Source organism: Prionailurus bengalensis, chromosome B2 (genome assembly GCF_016509475.1).
Source record: "Prionailurus bengalensis isolate Pbe53 chromosome B2, Fcat_Pben_1.1_paternal_pri, whole genome shotgun sequence".
NCBI classification, from domain to species: Eukaryota; Metazoa; Chordata; class Mammalia; order Carnivora; family Felidae; genus Prionailurus; species Prionailurus bengalensis.
In genome coordinates, this window is record NC_057349.1 from 3,588,011 (window position 1) to 3,605,254 (window position 17,244).

At 46.5% G+C, this 17,244-nt stretch overlaps 1 protein-coding gene and 1 non-coding gene across 2 annotated transcripts; one reads left to right on the top strand and one right to left on the bottom strand.

Annotated features, from left to right (window-relative positions):
- The first annotated feature begins 12,662 nt into the window (after nt 1–12,662).
- Nucleotides 12,663–12,736, top strand: TRNAN-GUU. Its single transcript has one exon. It is a non-coding gene; the product is annotated as a tRNA-Asn (tRNA).
- Nucleotides 12,737–13,876: 1,140 nt separating this feature from the next.
- On the bottom strand, nt 13,877–17,132 carry ABT1 (activator of basal transcription 1). Its single transcript, XM_043592884.1, has 3 exons — nt 16,806–17,132; nt 15,960–16,165; nt 13,877–15,813 (listed from the first exon to the last, which is right to left on the bottom strand). Exons 1-3 carry the CDS (start codon nt 17,044–17,046, stop codon nt 15,433–15,435), a joined length of 828 nt encoding a protein of 275 aa, XP_043448819.1. The 5' UTR covers nt 17,047–17,132; the 3' UTR covers nt 13,877–15,432.
- Between the last annotated feature and the right edge of the window lie 112 nt (nt 17,133–17,244).

The window sequence follows — 17,244 nt, forward strand, 5'->3', positions numbered from 1 at the left end:
TTCTCGCGGATTAAAAGACATTTAATATAAATCCTTAAGATTCCTCCAGTATTTGGGACTATAGACTGGTGAGTCAGTATGTTGTTGCTAGTCTGGGTTCTCTGGTTTATTTTAACAAATCCCCCAACTCCAGAGAGTGTTGGCATTCGGACTCATGGGTGGCCAGTGGCTACCTTGTGTGTGGCTCTAAGCTTTGATCCTAATGACTGGTTGATGATCTTGATAATCTTAGGGTCGGTGGATAGAGCATATAGTGATAATAAGGAATCTGATTCTAGGGGATTTTTTGTTTGTGTTTTCGTTTTTGCTTTTTTGTTTGTTTGTGTTTGAAAACAATTGCTGGAAGTTTATTCGATCTGACGTGTTTTAGTAATTTTCATACACAGCTCTTACACCATGAAAAGTGGCCCAGTGTGACAAAACACGCAAGGTGTATTTGTTTCTCTTCGGTGCAAATCATGCCCGTCACTAGTATATGTTTGACAGTTGTAATACTTAAAATAGTATCGGGCGTATGGCCTGGTGGTGATGACAGTTAGTCCGTATGGCTACTTGTTAGTCATTAGAACTTGGAGAAGGGGACAGAGTTTGTATCGTCGCCAGGGCAGTGACTCGCCCCTTCTTTCAACTAATCTTACCGGTAATTGTCTCTCGTCTTTAAGTAAATTAAGGATGGGCCATCCCTCAAAAGGAGAACATTAGGGGTATGAGACAGGTCTGAGGGTGAGGGCTTTTAACTGGGGGGGGAAAGGTGTTGGTGTTGTTCATAGAGCATAACCTGAGGTTGGAGAGGACCACTTGGGAGCCTGTAACCAAAACTAGAAGGTAACTTCTGGGATGGATGGAGGTTCTCTTGAGACAGTGCCAACCTAAATCTACCTCAGGTAAGTAGTTAGAGGACCTTTCAAGATTTCAGACCAAACGAGACACTTGTATTCAGTCAATGTATTCCTATGCTTTAATGTTTTTGTTTTCCCTTAATTCTTAAATAAACTTTTATTCTGAAAAACTCTATTTTTGTCTCTGCTAAGAAAAGGCATTTCCCCTACACTTGCGTTAGAACAAAGCCGATATGGAGGAATCCTTCCACAGTGGACACAGATCAGATCCTTGCAATGCCCACGTGAGTATCTTAGAATGTTGCCAGCTCTACTTAATTAAATACACAAAACAAAGAACTAAAGTTGACATTCCCATGGCCCTTCGGCCCGGTAGAGGCGATCAGGGCCATGAGAACAGCTCTAGGGTTCCAGGAGTTTTTGAGGCGAAAGCGGAGAAGTGAACGGAGACCTGGAAGGAATATTGTCTCTGCTCTGCTGTGGATATTGGATCCTTCTGGAGCCTCTGCCGGGCATTACCTAAATAACACAGGAGGGAGTCACCGCTGAAACTGACCATATTTGGGGCTAAAATTCAGTAACAGCAAAACATCTGTTTACGTGAGTCACCTGCAACCTCAAAATCAAGACAAATTTTGAATTTGAAGTTTGAATTTAGAATCCGCCGGGGCGCAGTTCCACCTCTCCCCTTGGCGGAGTGGTGTCGGCGGGGTGGCACCGAGTTTCCCCCCGTTGTCACGTGTGCCTCCGTTTGTATCTGTTTGCTCCCCTAATGGAATAGGTTTCAGGGTTTTAAGTGGCTTTTTCACTGGGAGGAAAGAAGGGGGAGGTGTGACAGCCAGCGGACGAAAAGGGGAAGGGAAAATGGCCCAGCTTCGGCTTGCGGGTAGAGAGGTGTGCCCCAACGAGGCCTGCGGCCCTCCTGCTGCCGACATTCAGGTGGGCAGTGCTGAGACGAGCTGGGGAAGCAGCCATTTCCCTTGCAAGCGATGGGGACAGAAGTGATGTCTCGGGAGGTGGAAGAGCGAAGGCGCGTCCCAGCGCCCACAGAGGCCGTAAGCGTTTGTTGAAAATAGTTCTTTCTCCTGGAGGGGAAAAACAGCTCGTCACGCAGTAGAAGTTGCTCGTTTCATGCCCCAGGCGACAGCTTTGGCCTCGCCTTCCAGTTGGACTCTAGAAGCAGTGGGGCAAGCTGAAAGCGGTTGACCCTTGCCGAGGCCGTCCTTCCGTCCTGTCCGGCAGGGGAACCTTGACACGGAGGGGCTGCACCTGCTAAGGTCAAGTAACTGGCGGTTAAGGTCTAGGGAGGAAAGGAGAGGACCCGTGGGGTAGCTCCTGTTTCTTATGTTCCGTGCCCATTTTGAGAAATCTCCGCAGCCCTCGCGTACCTTAACTCCTGGCTCAGAAGGTTGCCTTAACATATTTGAAAACGAGGAGGAGCCTTTGTATGAAATTCTAAGTGGACCTTCCTGGTTGAATCCAGCCCCTGTTCTAAGCGGGGAGCCCCGACGTGCGGGCGGAGGACGTTGGAGCTGCTCGTGGTCGTTTTCGGGGGCGGCAAGGCCTTAGGGTTCGCCAATGGGCGGTACAAACCCTGTGTTTCTGGCCGAGCGGGGGACTGACGGAGTTTGGAACAGTCACCGCTGGCCGCCTCTACGCTCCTCGGCGCCCCCATCGGATCACCTACACGGAAAAACAAAATATCTGGCGGTCAGGGCCCTCCTGACCGCTTCAACACACATCTTTTTATCTATCCCGCCTTTCTTCTCCCAGAGGAATAAATGTGCTGACTCCTTTAACCTGCCCAGCCCATGCTGCCACCGCCTCTGGAACCTACTTCATTTGTCTTTTCTGTAGGTTTTGAAAATTCATCTCCTTCATGGAGATTTTGCCTCATGTGTTCAAATATGTGCAGATGCCCTTTTGTACCCGGTTTAAAAAAGAAGAAAAGGTTTGGGTTGCCTTTAATCGGCTGGTGTTTTTTTCTTTCTTTTTCCCCTTCCAAAATTTACCAGCTTAAAGTCTATACTGCTTCCATTTCCAAGTGTTCATTTCCTATCGTGCTACAATCTGCCTTCTCTCAATTGTCTACTTAGCTGCTTTCCCAAAGATCGCCGATCTTTCAGCCGAAGTGCAAGGTGTGCTCTCCAGTACTGCAATTCATCTGCCGGTCTCTTTTGTCTCTAGCAACGGGGGAAGGCATGGATTCTCACCCCGGCTTCCTTCCGGACATCTGTTTTCCTCTCCCCGCGCCCTCACGCCCCCCACGCCCTCTGGCCACGCCCCCAACCCTCTGGCCACGCCCCTGCCACCGAGCCTCCACGAGGGGATGAGCCGATTCCTCCCGCCTCCCAGCGATTCTGTGGCGGGTGAGGAGGCTTCGCGTTGCCGCTGCCATCTAGGGCTTGTGGTTCGCATTTCTCCGGCCTCCTTTCGCGCTCCCCTTACTGCGGCCCCTCCACACCTACTCCCTGTGTCTGTCTGTTGGGCCGAGTTATGTGTGCCTGAGTTCCTGTGTGTGTCTGTGTCTGAACCTGTGTCCCTGTGAATGGGGGTCTCCGGGGCTGGCCTGGCCGCAGCTCTGCAGTGAGAACCACATGTATAAAACGTGTCGTGTGCTTCCGCTGAGTTCTGTGTGTATATATGATATGTTTAAAATCTCGTGCATTGTTTTGTCGGTGTTAACAGTGTAAATTAAATGGAAAACCACTGAAAGGTGTTCACTACACACACGGAAGAGATCAAGAGTTCCTTTTCCTCCGAAGACAGTAGATGAAGCAAAACGCAAAGTGCAGAAACAGATCTGCATTATATAGGAATTTACTGTACTTAAAAAGTGTCATTTTGGATTAGTGCAGAAAGGATGAGTCACTCAGTAAATGGTGTTAGATAAAAGCTCAGGAGAAAAAATTAGATCCCTACCACCCTGAGTGCAAAAATAAAGTACAGGTAGGTTACAAGATTGGAATTCTAAGCCAAACTCTACCATAATAAAACCAGATGGCCTTGAAGAAAGTCCCTTAACACCTCTGAACCTGAGTCTTCCACTCTCTAAAATAAGTATTTACACCATATATTTGCACTATTAAGGTAGCTAGCCACATGTAGCTATTGAGCACATAAAATTTTGGTCTAAATTGAGATATGCTACACTTATATGATACACACTAGATTTGGAAGGGTTCGTGCAAAAAGAAGAATGTAAATTATCTCCTTAATAACATATCAATTTCATGTTAAACGGTATTTTGGATATATTGTGTTAAATAAGGTATATTACTCAAATTACACTTGTCTCTTTTTTCGTTTTCCTTTCGTATGGCTACTAAAAAATTTTAAATTGCATATGAAGCTCACATGATATTTCTTTTGAACAGTATCACCGTGTAGTATTTAAGGCCATCCCAAGCTTTGAAAGCCTACTGTTAGTATTTCACAGTGATTCCTTCTATTTGTATGGTAAATTACATCTTCTAGAGCTGTTTTTTGATATATTGTCTCATACACAGTTCCCGGGAACTCGGAGGATAACAGTGATTTCCCCAGTCTGCAGATGGTGAGGAAGGGGCCTGTACTAAAGGTCCGTATGATGGAATCAGAACTAGACCGGGTCCCTTCTCTGCTGGATTCTGTCACGTTCCATTTTATATCTGAGGCATGTATGGAACTTGATGCTCACATTGGAGCTGCTTTGAATGTCTGTGGTCGTCAGAGGCTGGCTGCAGCAGGACTGTTGTGTGAGGGGTGCTGGTGTGGGTCCCTGCTGTTTGCCTCCCTCGTGGGGGAGGGGGGTGTGCAGTAAGCCTCAGAGTTAAAGATCAAGCGGAAGGGAGCTTGCCTCTTCAGGTACGAACCTCCAGCTTCTGTAGGAACTAAAGAGAAGACCTAAAGAGGCGAAATCCCAGAGCAACAAAAATGAATCTTGAAAGAGGCCTATGTGAGTAAGGCAGCAGCTAGGGCCGCTCCACACGGGTTTCCTAACCCGCTGTTCTCTCTACATGGAAGGTTCCACTGCCATACTTAGAAGAGATCAAGGGTTGTTTTTCCTCCAAAGGCTGTGGAATAAAAATTCCAAACAACAGATCAGTGATTTATATAGCAAGGATTTTTTTTTTTTAAGTAGGCTCCTCGCCCAGCACAGACCCCACTGGGGCTTGAATTCCCGACCCTGAGATCAAGACCTGAGCTGAGATCAAGAGTCAGAAACTTAACCGACTGAGCCACCCAGGCGCCCCCGAAGTAGTTTATCTTTCAGTTGGTATTTAAGTCATGGAGAAAAGGATCATTCATTTGAAATGTGCTTAACCCATTAAGGGTTGGGGAAAAGGCATTAAATTCCCACCACACCCAATCTAAAAAACGGTCTGGAGGGGTTTCATTAGAAAAAATGTACTATTTTCTTCATGTAAAACATAACATCATGGTTGTGCCAAAATAAAGTTTATGATAATTTAAAAAATAATAATCCTTCGTTGTGAAGGCCTTTCTTCACATAATATCAGTGTCAGAAATTATGAAAGAGTTATCAGACTTGACAGTATAAAAACTAAAAACTTAACATTACTTAATTGCCCCATAGACCAGATGAGGAAGTCTACTCACCATATGTCACAGGCAAGTGTTCCTATTCATGCTATAAAAGAGCTTCTACAAATCAATAACTAAAAATAGGAAAAGATGTGAACAGGGAGTTCCTGAGGGAATAAAGTCAATATACACTTGAAAAGAGAGTCGCATTCAGGAGTAAACACTTTTCCAATGAAGACATCCAGATGGCCAACAGACACATGAAAAGATGCTCAACGTCACTCATCAGGGAACTACAAAGCAAAACCACATTTGGATACCGCTTCACACCGGTCAGAGTGGCTAAAATGAACAATTCAGGAAACTGCGGCTGCTGGCGAGGATGTGGAGAAACGGGAACCCTCTTGCGCTGTCGGTGGGAATGCAAACTGGTGCAGTCACTCTGGAAAACAGGGTGGAGGTTCCTCAAAAAATTAAAACTAGAACTACCCTACAACTCACCAATAGCCCTGCTAGGAATTTATCCAAAGGATACAGGAGTGCTGATTCGTAGGGGCACGTGTACCCCAATTTATAGCAGCACTCTCAACAATAGCCAAATTGTGGAAAGAGCCTAAATGTCCATCAACTGATGAATGGATAAAGATGTGGTTTATATATATAAGGAATACTACTTGGCAGTGAGAAAGAATAAAACCATGCCATTTGCAGCAACGTAGATGGAACTGGAGGGTATTATGCTAAGTGAAATAAATCAGTCAGAGAAAGACAGATATCATATATTTTCACTCATATGTGGAACTTGAGAAACTTAACAGAAGACCATGGGGGAAGCGAAGGGGAAAAAATAGTTTCAAACAGAGAGGGAGGCAAACTGTAAGAGACTCTTAAATACAAAGGACATACTGAGGGTGGATGGGGAGGTGGGGGAGAGGGGAAAATGGGTGATGGGCACTGAGGAGAGCACTTCTTGGAATGGGCACTGAGTCCTGTACATAGGCGATGAACCACAGGCATCTACCCCCCAAACCAAGAGCACACTTTACACACTGTATGTTAGCCAATTTGGCAATAAATCATATTAAAGAAAAAAGAGTCACATTAATATTCAAAGTAATGTAAAAGACTTTGATTATTCTTGAATTTTCCAACTCTTGGTAATGTTTCATATTAGCAAAAATTAAAAAACAGTAATAGCCGTATTGGCAGTTTGGAAAAACAGAAACCTTTATAGATTGAATGTTCGTGTCTCCCCCAAATTCTTACGGCTTCATGGCGTTTGGCAGTGGGGCCTTTGGGAGGTGATTAGGTCATGAGGGTGAAACCATCATGAATAGCGTCAGTGCCCTTATGGAAGAGACCCTAGAGAGCCTCCTTGCCCCTTCGGCCATGTGAGCGCCCAGCAAGAAGACTGCCATCTTGAACAGAATTGGGAAGAAGGCCTTCACCAGAACTCCCCCATTTTGGCATCCTCGTCCTGGACTTCCAGACTCCAGATTGTAACAAATAAATTTCTGCAGTTTAGAAGCCGCCCAGTCTATAAATAGACTAAACCACTCTTGTACATTACTAGTATGAGTACAAATAGTTTATATATGTATATACAGTCTTATTGGAGAAACAAACTTTACGCCTGAAATGGTTTGAAAGTAGAATAGTAGCTTTCACATTTAATGTATATATTCTTTAACCCAGTAATTACACTTTAAGGATGTTCTATAAATCTACTGATAACAAAAATCTATGTGTCTATATCTACATGGATATTTATTGTAGCCAGATTGTGATATAGCAAAAAATTGGAAACGATTTAAATGCTAAGTTAAATAAACTATTTAAATCAACTGCGGTGACTCCATTTGATGAAATGCCCAAAATATATTTGTGTCAAGACTATCAAAGTAGGAGGTACATTATTGTAAAAAGTGGTATGTTTGTAAATGCATAGAAAAATTCTAGGAGGATTTTGAGAATAGTATTTTTATGAATGTTAAAAATAGAGGACATTTTCACCTCCTAATTTTTATGTATTATATATCATCTCATTATTTAAATGTTAAAATTCGGAAAAAACAGGTTGAACAGAACATTAAGAATACAACTATTTTACTGGAGTTGGGCAACTCTTAGAGCATAGCTGTACCATAAACCACTGGGACTGTTTACAAGGTAGATCATGGTACTTAAAACCCAATGTCGGGGCGCCTGGGTGGCGCAGTCGGTTAAGCGTCTGACTTCAGCCAGGTCACGATCTCGCGGTCCGTGAGTTCGAGCCCCGCGTCGGGCTCTGGGCTGATGGCTCAGAGCCTGGAGCCTGCTTCGGATTCTGTGTCTCCCTCTCTCTCCGCCCCTCGCCCGTTCATGCTCTGTCTCTCTCTGTCCCAAAAATAAATAAACGTTGAAAAAAAAAATTAAAAAAAAAAAAAAAAACAAAAAACAATGTCTTTTTTTAGTCGTTCATCTTTTTCTTCTGTCTGTTCTAGAGTTATACCTACCTTTGTTTTCCGAGGGATTTCTCCCTTAGTTTTCTCAACACTCAAATCCTCTTGGATTTGATCTGAAGTTATTTTAAGGAATATACCATTAGGAAGCAATTAAAAGTGTGACAAAATACACATACAAGGATGCTTGTCAAAGTGAGTCGTAAAATGTATGTGTCTAACACTAAGGGATATGCGTGATACATTGCAAAAACTAAAAGGCAGGTTATACAGTGATATGTACTGAATGATTCCACTTTAATATATATAGACATGTATAGGAAAAACATTGGGAATATGCTCATTAAAATGGTTACAGTGATTATTTCTGTTGGTTTATAGGTCTATCTCCCAAATATCTAATAGTGAACATATTTTTGAAATTGAAAATGCAAAATCCATGTTTTTTAAAGAAATTTCATAAAATATAACATAAAATTTACTATTTTAACCGTTTGTACATTTACAAATGAAGTACATTCCCATGGGGTGCCTGGGTGGCTCCCTCGGTTGAGCGTCTGACTTTGGCTCAGGTCATGATCTCGCAGTTTGTGAGTTCTAGCCCCGCGTCGGGCTCTGTGCTGACAACTTGGAGCCTGGAGCCTGTTTCGGATTCTGTCTCCCTCTCCCTCTGTCCCTATCCTGCCCCTATCCCACATGCACTCTCTCTCTCTCTCTCAAAACATAAATAAACATCAAAACAAAATTAAAAAGGTAAAAAAAGGTAAGTATATTCCCAATGTTGTATAGCCATCACACTGTCAATTTCTAGAACTTTTTCATCCTCCCAAACAGAAACTCTGTTCCCATTAGAAAGTAACTTCTCATTCTCTCTTCCTCGAGCCCCTGGTAACCTCTCTCTTACTTTCCACCCCCATGAGTTTGCCTATTCTAGGTACCTCATACGAGTGGAATCATACGATATTTGTCCTTTTGTGTCTAGCTTATTTCACTTAGCATAATGTTTTCCCGGTGCATCTCTGTGCAGCATGTATCAGAATTTCATTCTTTTTTAAGGATGAATAATCTTCTGTTGTATGAGTACACCACAATTTGCTTATCCACTCATCTGCTGATGGAAAGTTGCGTTGTTTTCACCCTTGAATCCATGTATTTCAAAATAGTTCGTGTAGCTTTGAGGGCCTTGATGCAGTGAAGCTCTTATGTTTCGCCTACAAAATTTAGCTGCCAACTGGTCTCCTTTTTTTTTTTTCTTTTTAAAGATTTTATTTTTAAGTAATCTCTGCACCCACGTGGGGCTCGAACTCACAACTCCAGGAGTCACATGCTCTATCGGTGGAGCCAGCCGGGCGCCCCTAAATTGTCCTTTCTTAAAAAGATGGCCTCGTATGTTGGTAAACGTCCCGAGAGGATTCTCTGGTGCTGTGTCCCTCAAGTTCTTCTCATCTTCTTCTCTCTTAGGTATCCTCAACGTTCAAGATTTTAGACGGTTTCCTTTTACGGGGGAAATAAAACTTACACGCAAAATGCTTTTCAAATAAGAGATCAGCCAAGAACTTCATTGTGATACAGACTTTGTCTAGGCGGAATTCAGAGGAGGGAGGCATCACCCAACCGGACCCCTTGTTAGGAAAACCAGTTCTGGAAGCCCCATCGCTCAGCGACCGAGTCTCTCGTGGGACTTCCCACCCGAGGCCAGAGCCTCTCTGCTTGAAGTGTGCAGTTTCCGTATACATCGTTTGTGATGTGTTCCTGTGGAAATTTCCCCACTGGGACACCCACTATCCTAGTAGGTACTCTAAGGATTTCGAGTATTAGCTGGAGGAAATGAAACACCCGCAGGGAAAGAAGCCTCCCTAGAGGGAAGAGAGGTGGAAAGGAGGTGACATTTGTTAAGCACTTACTGTGTATGAAGTGCGATCATTTCTTTCCAAGAACATTCAAATCTGGGAGGACAACCACCGGAAATGACGCAACCTGGCGGTGGCTTGGCCAGAAAGCGTCTTTTTCGGGGTTTGCCTGAACGCGCAGGGCTGTGAGTAGGTTGAACGCGGCCCGACCACCGTGGAAGAACTTTTTCTTTATGTAACAAATGGTTGCTGAGGCTGGACATGATTGTAGACAACGCGCAAATATCAGTGAAGAGAACGTGCATTTATGAAGTTTGCATTGTGATAGGAGGGTGGGGTAAACACCATAACAAACGGTCGCAACGCTCCCACGGCCTGGATACAGGGAACAAGTCTGTGAAGCCTGGTGTGTTGTAAAAAGAACCCTGAGAGAGAATCAGGAAGTCGGGTGGTTGACCTTTGCTCTGCTGCTTATAAGCCACATGCCGGTGGGTTAACACATTTAGCCTGTTGGGTCCCTACCTTCTTCTTCAGTAAGATGAGTGGAATTCAATCAGTTGCTCCCCAAAATATATTCGCCTTAGCACCCTGTGATTTCTTCACTTTTAATTTAACCAAAGTTTACAGCATTGACTCAGCACCCCCTCCGCCCCTCCACCCCTCTGCCTACCTCTCCAGAGAGGTACCTTCCGGTACATTCTGAAACAAGTCTCCCAAACTGAACAGTCTACTAAATTCACTCCGAAGTGAATTCTATGGGGAATAATAGAACAGCAAACATGATTTGTTTCATCTTATTATGTCCCTCTATGGAACTTAGCGGATTGATTGCTATGACCCAATAAAGCAGGAGGGAGATATTAAAGATGCGTCACTGAATGAAAAGGTAGACTACGGCTGCTGTCACATTGAATTATACTTTGCAGAGCAAAGGGCATTTTGGGAGAATTCCAGGTGTGATCACTGTGTCCTCACCGTAAGACCAAAGGCCCATTTCCGGGATCCTAATTTGAATACAGGTACAGGTAACAGTGCTCGAGAAACTTCCCTTTGATCGTGTTTTGAGTCTGGTCAGTAACACCCCTCCTTTTTCATATGATTGATTTAACTTAATAGACTATTATTTAAAGCAGTTTTAGATTTGTAGAAAAAATCATCACTGGGGCACCTGGGTGGTTCAGTCAGTTAAGCATCTGACTTCAGCTCAGGTCATGATCTCACAGGTTTGTGAGTTCGAGGCCTGCGTCAGGCTCTCACCGCCTGGAGCCTGCTTCAGACTCTGTGTCTCCCTTTCTCTGCCTCTCCCCATTCATGTTCTCTGTCTCTCAAAAATAAATAAACATTTAAAAAGTTTTTTTTTTTAACGTTTATTTATTTTTGGGACAGAGAGAGACAGAGCATGAACGGGGGAGGGGCAGAGAGAGAGGGAGACACAGAATCGGAAACAGGCTCCAGGCTCTGAGCCATCAGCCCAGAGCCCGACGCGGGGCTCGAACTCACGGACTGCGAGATCGTGACCTGGCTGAAGTCGGTAAAAAGTTTTTTTTAATAAAAAAAAGAATAATCAGAAATACAGGGAAAAACCCCACAAGAAATAGAGTTCTCACATCCCCCATCCCCCTCTGCACACAATTCCTCCCGTTTGTCGCACTTTGTATCACGCTTTGGCTACTTATTATTACTCTCCAAGCAAAGAAAATTACATCACACCTTAATTTTTCTGATCGCGTTTTCCCAGCTGGGGCTCTCTCCAGGGACATATTACTGTCTATTTCGCACTACTTTCCAGCCTTCCAGACCTTTCCATGTACGCTATATCCCAAAATACTCAAGTCTGTGCTGAGGACCCTTAAGTGGATGTTTTGACTTTGGAATCTCCGAGATCTTATTTTACTCAACCAACATTTTAAATTCTTCATGTTTCGTTCCTTTTTTTTTTTTTTTTTTTTTCCCTGAAGAAGAAATTCTGTCTCAAGACTGTGACACAGAAATCCTGTCTGCGTTCTAGCTTGCTGGCCAGCTCTATACACATCAGCCCATCAGATAGGTAAGGGATGAGATAGATAGATGATGGATTGATTGAGGACTGGTAGATGGATCTAGAATAGGGGGAGATCTCTGGAGAAAGGAACTGAGATAGAGAGATGAGAGAGAGAAGAGATATTACATATGTTCTGCTTCTCTGGAAGAGCCATGATTGAAACAGTCACCAACGTTTTTCAGCATCTTGTTCCACGGCAATAGCTAAATGGAGCAAGGAGGCCAGAAGTTATCAAATGACATCCAAGTTAATCCTTTTTGGCCAGAAGATCATGTGGGCGTGCCCGTGTGACTTCACCAGGAAGTGCCGATGTTAATCCGCCCCATTGTTAATGGTGCTCAATTTGATCCCTGGTGTAAGTGGAGACAGAGGTCATTTTGTAAAGACTTTTCTCTTTGCAGTTAGCAAGAGATCTCTGCGCTGCTGCTTTGGTACGTGAGAATATCCTATTTCCGGGCAAGTACACTTTTACCTGATCATTTAAGGATCCACTGATGAGCCTTCAGACTGTCCCCTAAATGGTTTTCCTTTCTGCGTTTCTCTTACTGGAATCTTTCCCATTGAAGGGATCTTCACCTGTACAGAACCCGTCCAGGGGCTTCCCTATCAACCGGAGTGTTAGCAAAAGCTCTCTTATCGACCTGAAAAGAAATTCGGTCCAGATGTCCTTCACTATTATTATTATTATTGTTGTTATTATTATTATAATCACACTTTCTCAGGCTAAACAGCAGTCCTGCGCCCAGCCCCCCACCCAGTCAACACTCTGAGGTTCCTCTCTAAGAATAATATCTGTATTGTCAAAATTTGTTTTCAAAAACATAGGAACAACAGAAACCAGGAAACGAGGGAACATTTCTTCAATATACATGCCCGGCAAAAGGTTCGTTTCTTGAGTATATCCCACGGTCTGGACCGGGAAAATGACATGATCATGTTTGACAAGAGGGTTCCCAGCGTCCCCGTCTCTGTGGCGCAATCGGTTAGCGCGTTCGGCTGTTAACCGAAAGGTTGGTGGTTCGAGCCCACCCAGGGACGGTCCTTCCCTTTAAGGACTCCGGTTTTCGGAAATTTTGTCGGACAAAATCCGTTTGTGAAAACCGAGCTAACGTAGCTCCCCAGGGCGTCTTGCGACAGAGGGAGTGTTCCCATGTTCCCGGATTATTTGCTTGAAAGCCTTCAGGATGCAGCCAGACGTGGGCGCGATCCCGTCATTCTGTCCCTAATTCTACTGAATTTGTTTCCAGATTCCTTCTCCCTCACCTGCGTTGGTCCATCAGGCAGCGTGAACCCCGGCCGTCCACACCCAGCTGGCCCAGGCTGTCCCCGAGTCAGGTCCTCGGGCTCTGGACGTCGGGAATGGGCCGCGGAGGCAGAGTGCAGGCTTCCATTGAAATCATCTGACTTTCCTCGCTTATAATCCCCCAAAGGGTCCCTGACACTTTCCATAAAAGGCATTTTGAGAAGATCTACCAAAATTACTCTGCAAATCCACTTCTGGGAACGTACACAATTGCTGCATTTGTACAACTAAAATTGACCCATGTCAGGGTTACTCATGGCAACATTCAGAAAATAAAATTTTAAGCGTAAAAGAAGGTATTTTCCTGCCCTCAAAGGGCTTGGTCTGCAGGCAATCAAGCTGATGGTTCCCCAGAAGCTCATTGTCTTCCACCCATTCTTATCTTCATTTCTCGCTCCGCCTGTGATTTACCCAGTTTTCCAGGCTGCGGGTAAACTCTTTGTACGAACTACTGTACCGGAGCCTTGGATGCTGACCTTGAATATACTGACACCTGACGCCACCCAGCCTGAGCAGTTTATTTCATTCAAAAAATTCCGGAGCCCCATGTTTTACTTCCTAAATTGTTAGCAACCTAAGGGGAAGAGATTTCTCACTCTCGACATTCTCTTTATCTACCAAAGGTGACAGTGGCACTGGGAATCCTGAATAAGTGAATATGACAGCTTGTCAGATTCTGACACGGAATTTTTCTCGCTCACTTGGGAAGACATCATGACCTGAGGAAACGACCCACAGGAAACAAACTCATGAGAAATGAACACAGAAACAAGGGTATCAAGTTCCCAAGACTGAGGGTGTAACGTTACACAGAGGTTTTTATCAGACGGGTATGAGAGGGTTAGGGACGTCGGAAATGTGACACCCAACAGCCATCATTTTGAACCGTAAGGTCATTTTTATTCTCCCACATAAAGTGCGCCTATCGAATAAAAATCGTAACAGGACTAAGATTTTATCATTTTAGAGCCAAAGAAGTGGATGAATCTGCTTCACCCAAACACATGAGTAATTATATTGAGGAGCGGCGGCGGTGGTGGGGGGGGGGGTGGTGAGCGGGGAATTAAATTGCACAAGCAAAATCCATTATTATTATAGTCACTCTACTATTTGCTGTAGGTTTAACAGACTGGACAGTGACTAGTGTTTTTTAAGACTTTTTCAGTGATCTCTACACCCAACTCCAGATCGGGAGTCGCTCACTCCATGGACCGAGGCAGCCAGGAGCCCCTGACCGCTTTTAAGTTCTATGAGGCTGCGTCCAGGTTTCTTAACACTTCAGTTTTCCGTTTCTTAGTGGCTGCCACGGATTCTGTGCGGCTTCTAGAGCTGCTTTGGTGTTGTTTGTGAGCCCTCCCCCTTGTCTAAACCCTAATTCATAGAAGACCACCCGAAGGGCACCGTGCCTACCTCCTAGGCTTTGTCTCCCTTTACAGTGGTTTGAACCCGACGCTCCATCCATGGAGCTTTGTTTCCAACAACAGGAGTACATCAGGCTCATTCAGATTTCTGTTCGCTTTTCAGGAGCGATATGGAAAACTTGGTGACAACTGACCCCTCTCTGAAGAGCGTGATGAGGGATCAGGTCCGTATTAAGCACTGCTTACCTTCCCAGATAAACCAAGCCCTCCCATGGCTCCTCCTCTAGCCCTTATATATTTCTACACGATGCCTGCAGTACCTCTGGACATTATTTCTTGAATATCTGTCCCTTTCTAGTGGCCTACAACTCTTAATGCCAAGGGCCGTGTGTCATTACCCACTATCACTATGTCCTCATGTAGTGACTTGGTAAATGTGGAATTAGATCATTGATAAAGTGGGCTAAGAAATTAATCTGATAGACAGAAAAGAGTTCAGACTGAAGGTGGAGAGGGAGGGGGAGGTGGCTCTGAGACCAGGAGATGACATTAATGGGACATGAGGAGACAGAAGTTAGAACTTATAAAATGCACCCCCCCTGCACCAATAAACTACAAAAGTATACAAATATATATATTTTTTCTTTTCTATAAATACATTTGGAAGGTGGCTCCCACCCCATTAACCCATCCCTGTTAATCTTTTCTAAATAAAAAGGATGTGGCCGCTACCCTTCACTTACAGTTGGTAAAAAAGTTGCCTGGACTACACATTCCCACTCTAGCTTGAGGTAAAGGCTCTTCCTGAGGCCAGAAAGTGGGATTTTTAGAGGCTCCCACTGGGCAGGAGGCAGACGGCCAAGAATCAAATGAAACAGGCATGCGCAGTAGTCATACTCATGCTAGTATGAACTAGGGGCCTTTGCCAGGCAACAGGAGTGGGAGCGGGGAGGAGAGGCCCACAAAAGGTCTGAGCACTCATCAGAGACTCCCGGTCTGAGAAAGATAATAAAATGTCTGCCTGAATAGACATTATCAGGGCTACGAGATAGAAGGGGTCTCTCTGCCCTTCATGAGTCCCTGGCTAGTGAGGGTTCTTCCACGCTCTCTGAAGGTGGTGGAGCTCCGAAGATCTTGGCAAGCAGCCCTCGGTTGGAGCGAGCCTGGTCCTGGACGTTAGCCAGGCGAGCCCGTTCACGTCCCCCGGGCCGAGCTGCCTTCCGGGCTCTCAGCTCCTGCTCAGTCGGACGCTGGGCAAAGGCCCAGGTGCCATTCGGGCGGGCGGAGTCCCCATCAGCAGCAAGGAAGCGCTGTCCCCGTTCCACACTTCGAAGGTAGAAGTCAGTCTCACGCTTGGCCTGGGCAACCTCGGCCCTCAGGCGCTGCCTGCGTACCTGGCGCTCAAAGGCAAGATGTTCGCTGAGGTGGGACCACGTGAAACGGTGCAGGTACTGTGAACAGCAACAACAACAAAAACGAGAAAGGACGTGGGTAACGCGTGGCAGGAAGGCAGAGGAGAGGAGAGCGAGTGGGGCCAACAGGAGGTAACGGAGCAGCCCCGGCTAGGGCTGGGAAGGCAGACAAGTCCGCCCCTTACCTTGAGGTTCCACAGGTCGTAACGGAAGGGGCTGCGCCGCCGGGCTCCCATGGGCGTGTTGTGCAGACTGGCCGCCACGCGCTTGGCCACTCGCTTGTCCCGAAACTCCACCCAGCCCTCGGTGTAGTCCTTGCTGTACTTGGACCGCTTTTTCCCTCCCGTGGCCGAGGCCGCCGCCGCCTTCTTCTTGCGCCTCACGAACCCGTCTGCGCGCCGAGGACACAGCAGAGGTTTAAGGGGCCCACGTGGCTCCCAAGGAACTTCACCCCCCACTCGCCCGCGGGCCAGGATCCCACCTCCAGGCCTTTGCCCGGGAAAAGGACTCCAAGTTCCATCCATTCCCCGTGCACCCTTTCCCCACGTCTAACTCCTTTCCTTAAACGTCAACGCCTGCGTCAGATCCGCTCCGAACATTCTACTTACAACTCTCACACGCCCCCAATCCCGATTCGATTAGTGTCCGCGCGGGAGCTGGGGTCAGCTGACCACACAGTGTCTAGACCCGGGCCGCGATGACAAAGGGGATGGGTTCAGTGTGTGACAAGGCCTCTGAGACTTTTATTCAGGATGTACTCACTCAGTAAACTGGTAAAGCTGGTTCAGGAAAGAGGGCTGCGCGGGGTCGACATCAGAAGCCAGAGTTCACCACCCGAGAACTACCCATCTGTGCGCAAGGCGCTACCCACACCTAATCCCGTCTCCTTAAAGGCTTGCGCACCACTCGTCTCCCTGGGCGCCGGCCTCGAGTCCCGTGCCCCACAGCGCCTCGGACACGCATAACCCGGGCCACGCGACGCGCGGGCGAGTCCACCCTGCTGCCCGCACAGCCAGGGCCTCCGCTCTTACCCTCCGGCTGGAAAAAAACGCGCCCGACCTCGCCATAGGCGCTGAGAAGGTTCCGTACGTGCAGAGGCCGAAAGCGGGGCGGGAGGTGGCCCAAGTACACAATACCCGGCACTACCCGCTTCTTGCCGCCGCAAGCCGCCTCTTCGGATTCCTCCTGCTCCTCCTCCGCTTCTGGTTTCTGGTCTCTCGCTTCTGGGGGCTCCTGCTCCGCAGCCTCCTTCTCCACCTCCTCGGCCTCCATGCTGGCGGGGACCAGAAGCACGACAGCCGTAAAGCGCCGCGCCGCGCCGGCTGCCGCGCACCGAGTACGCCGGCCGGCGGCGAGGGGGCGGGACCGACGCGGGCGGAGATAAATGGAAGAACCAGATTGGGTGGAGAGAGCGGAAGTGGGGGCCGGAGCGGCCGCGAGATCCGAAGCTGGCGGGTGGGACCCGGGGTC

Coding starts and splice junctions, on each gene's coding strand:
- ABT1 (XM_043592884.1), bottom strand. CDS start 17,046: ATGGAGGCCGAGGAGGTGGAGAAGGAGGCTGCGGAGCAGGAGCCCCCA. Junction 16,166..16,805: donor CGTTTTTTTCCAGCCGGAGG/GTAAGAGCGGAG, acceptor CTCGGCGCGCAG/ACGGGTTCGTGAGGCGCAAG. Junction 15,814..15,959: donor ACGACCTGTGGAACCTCAAG/GTAAGGGGCGGA, acceptor TGCTGTTCACAG/TACCTGCACCGTTTCACGTG.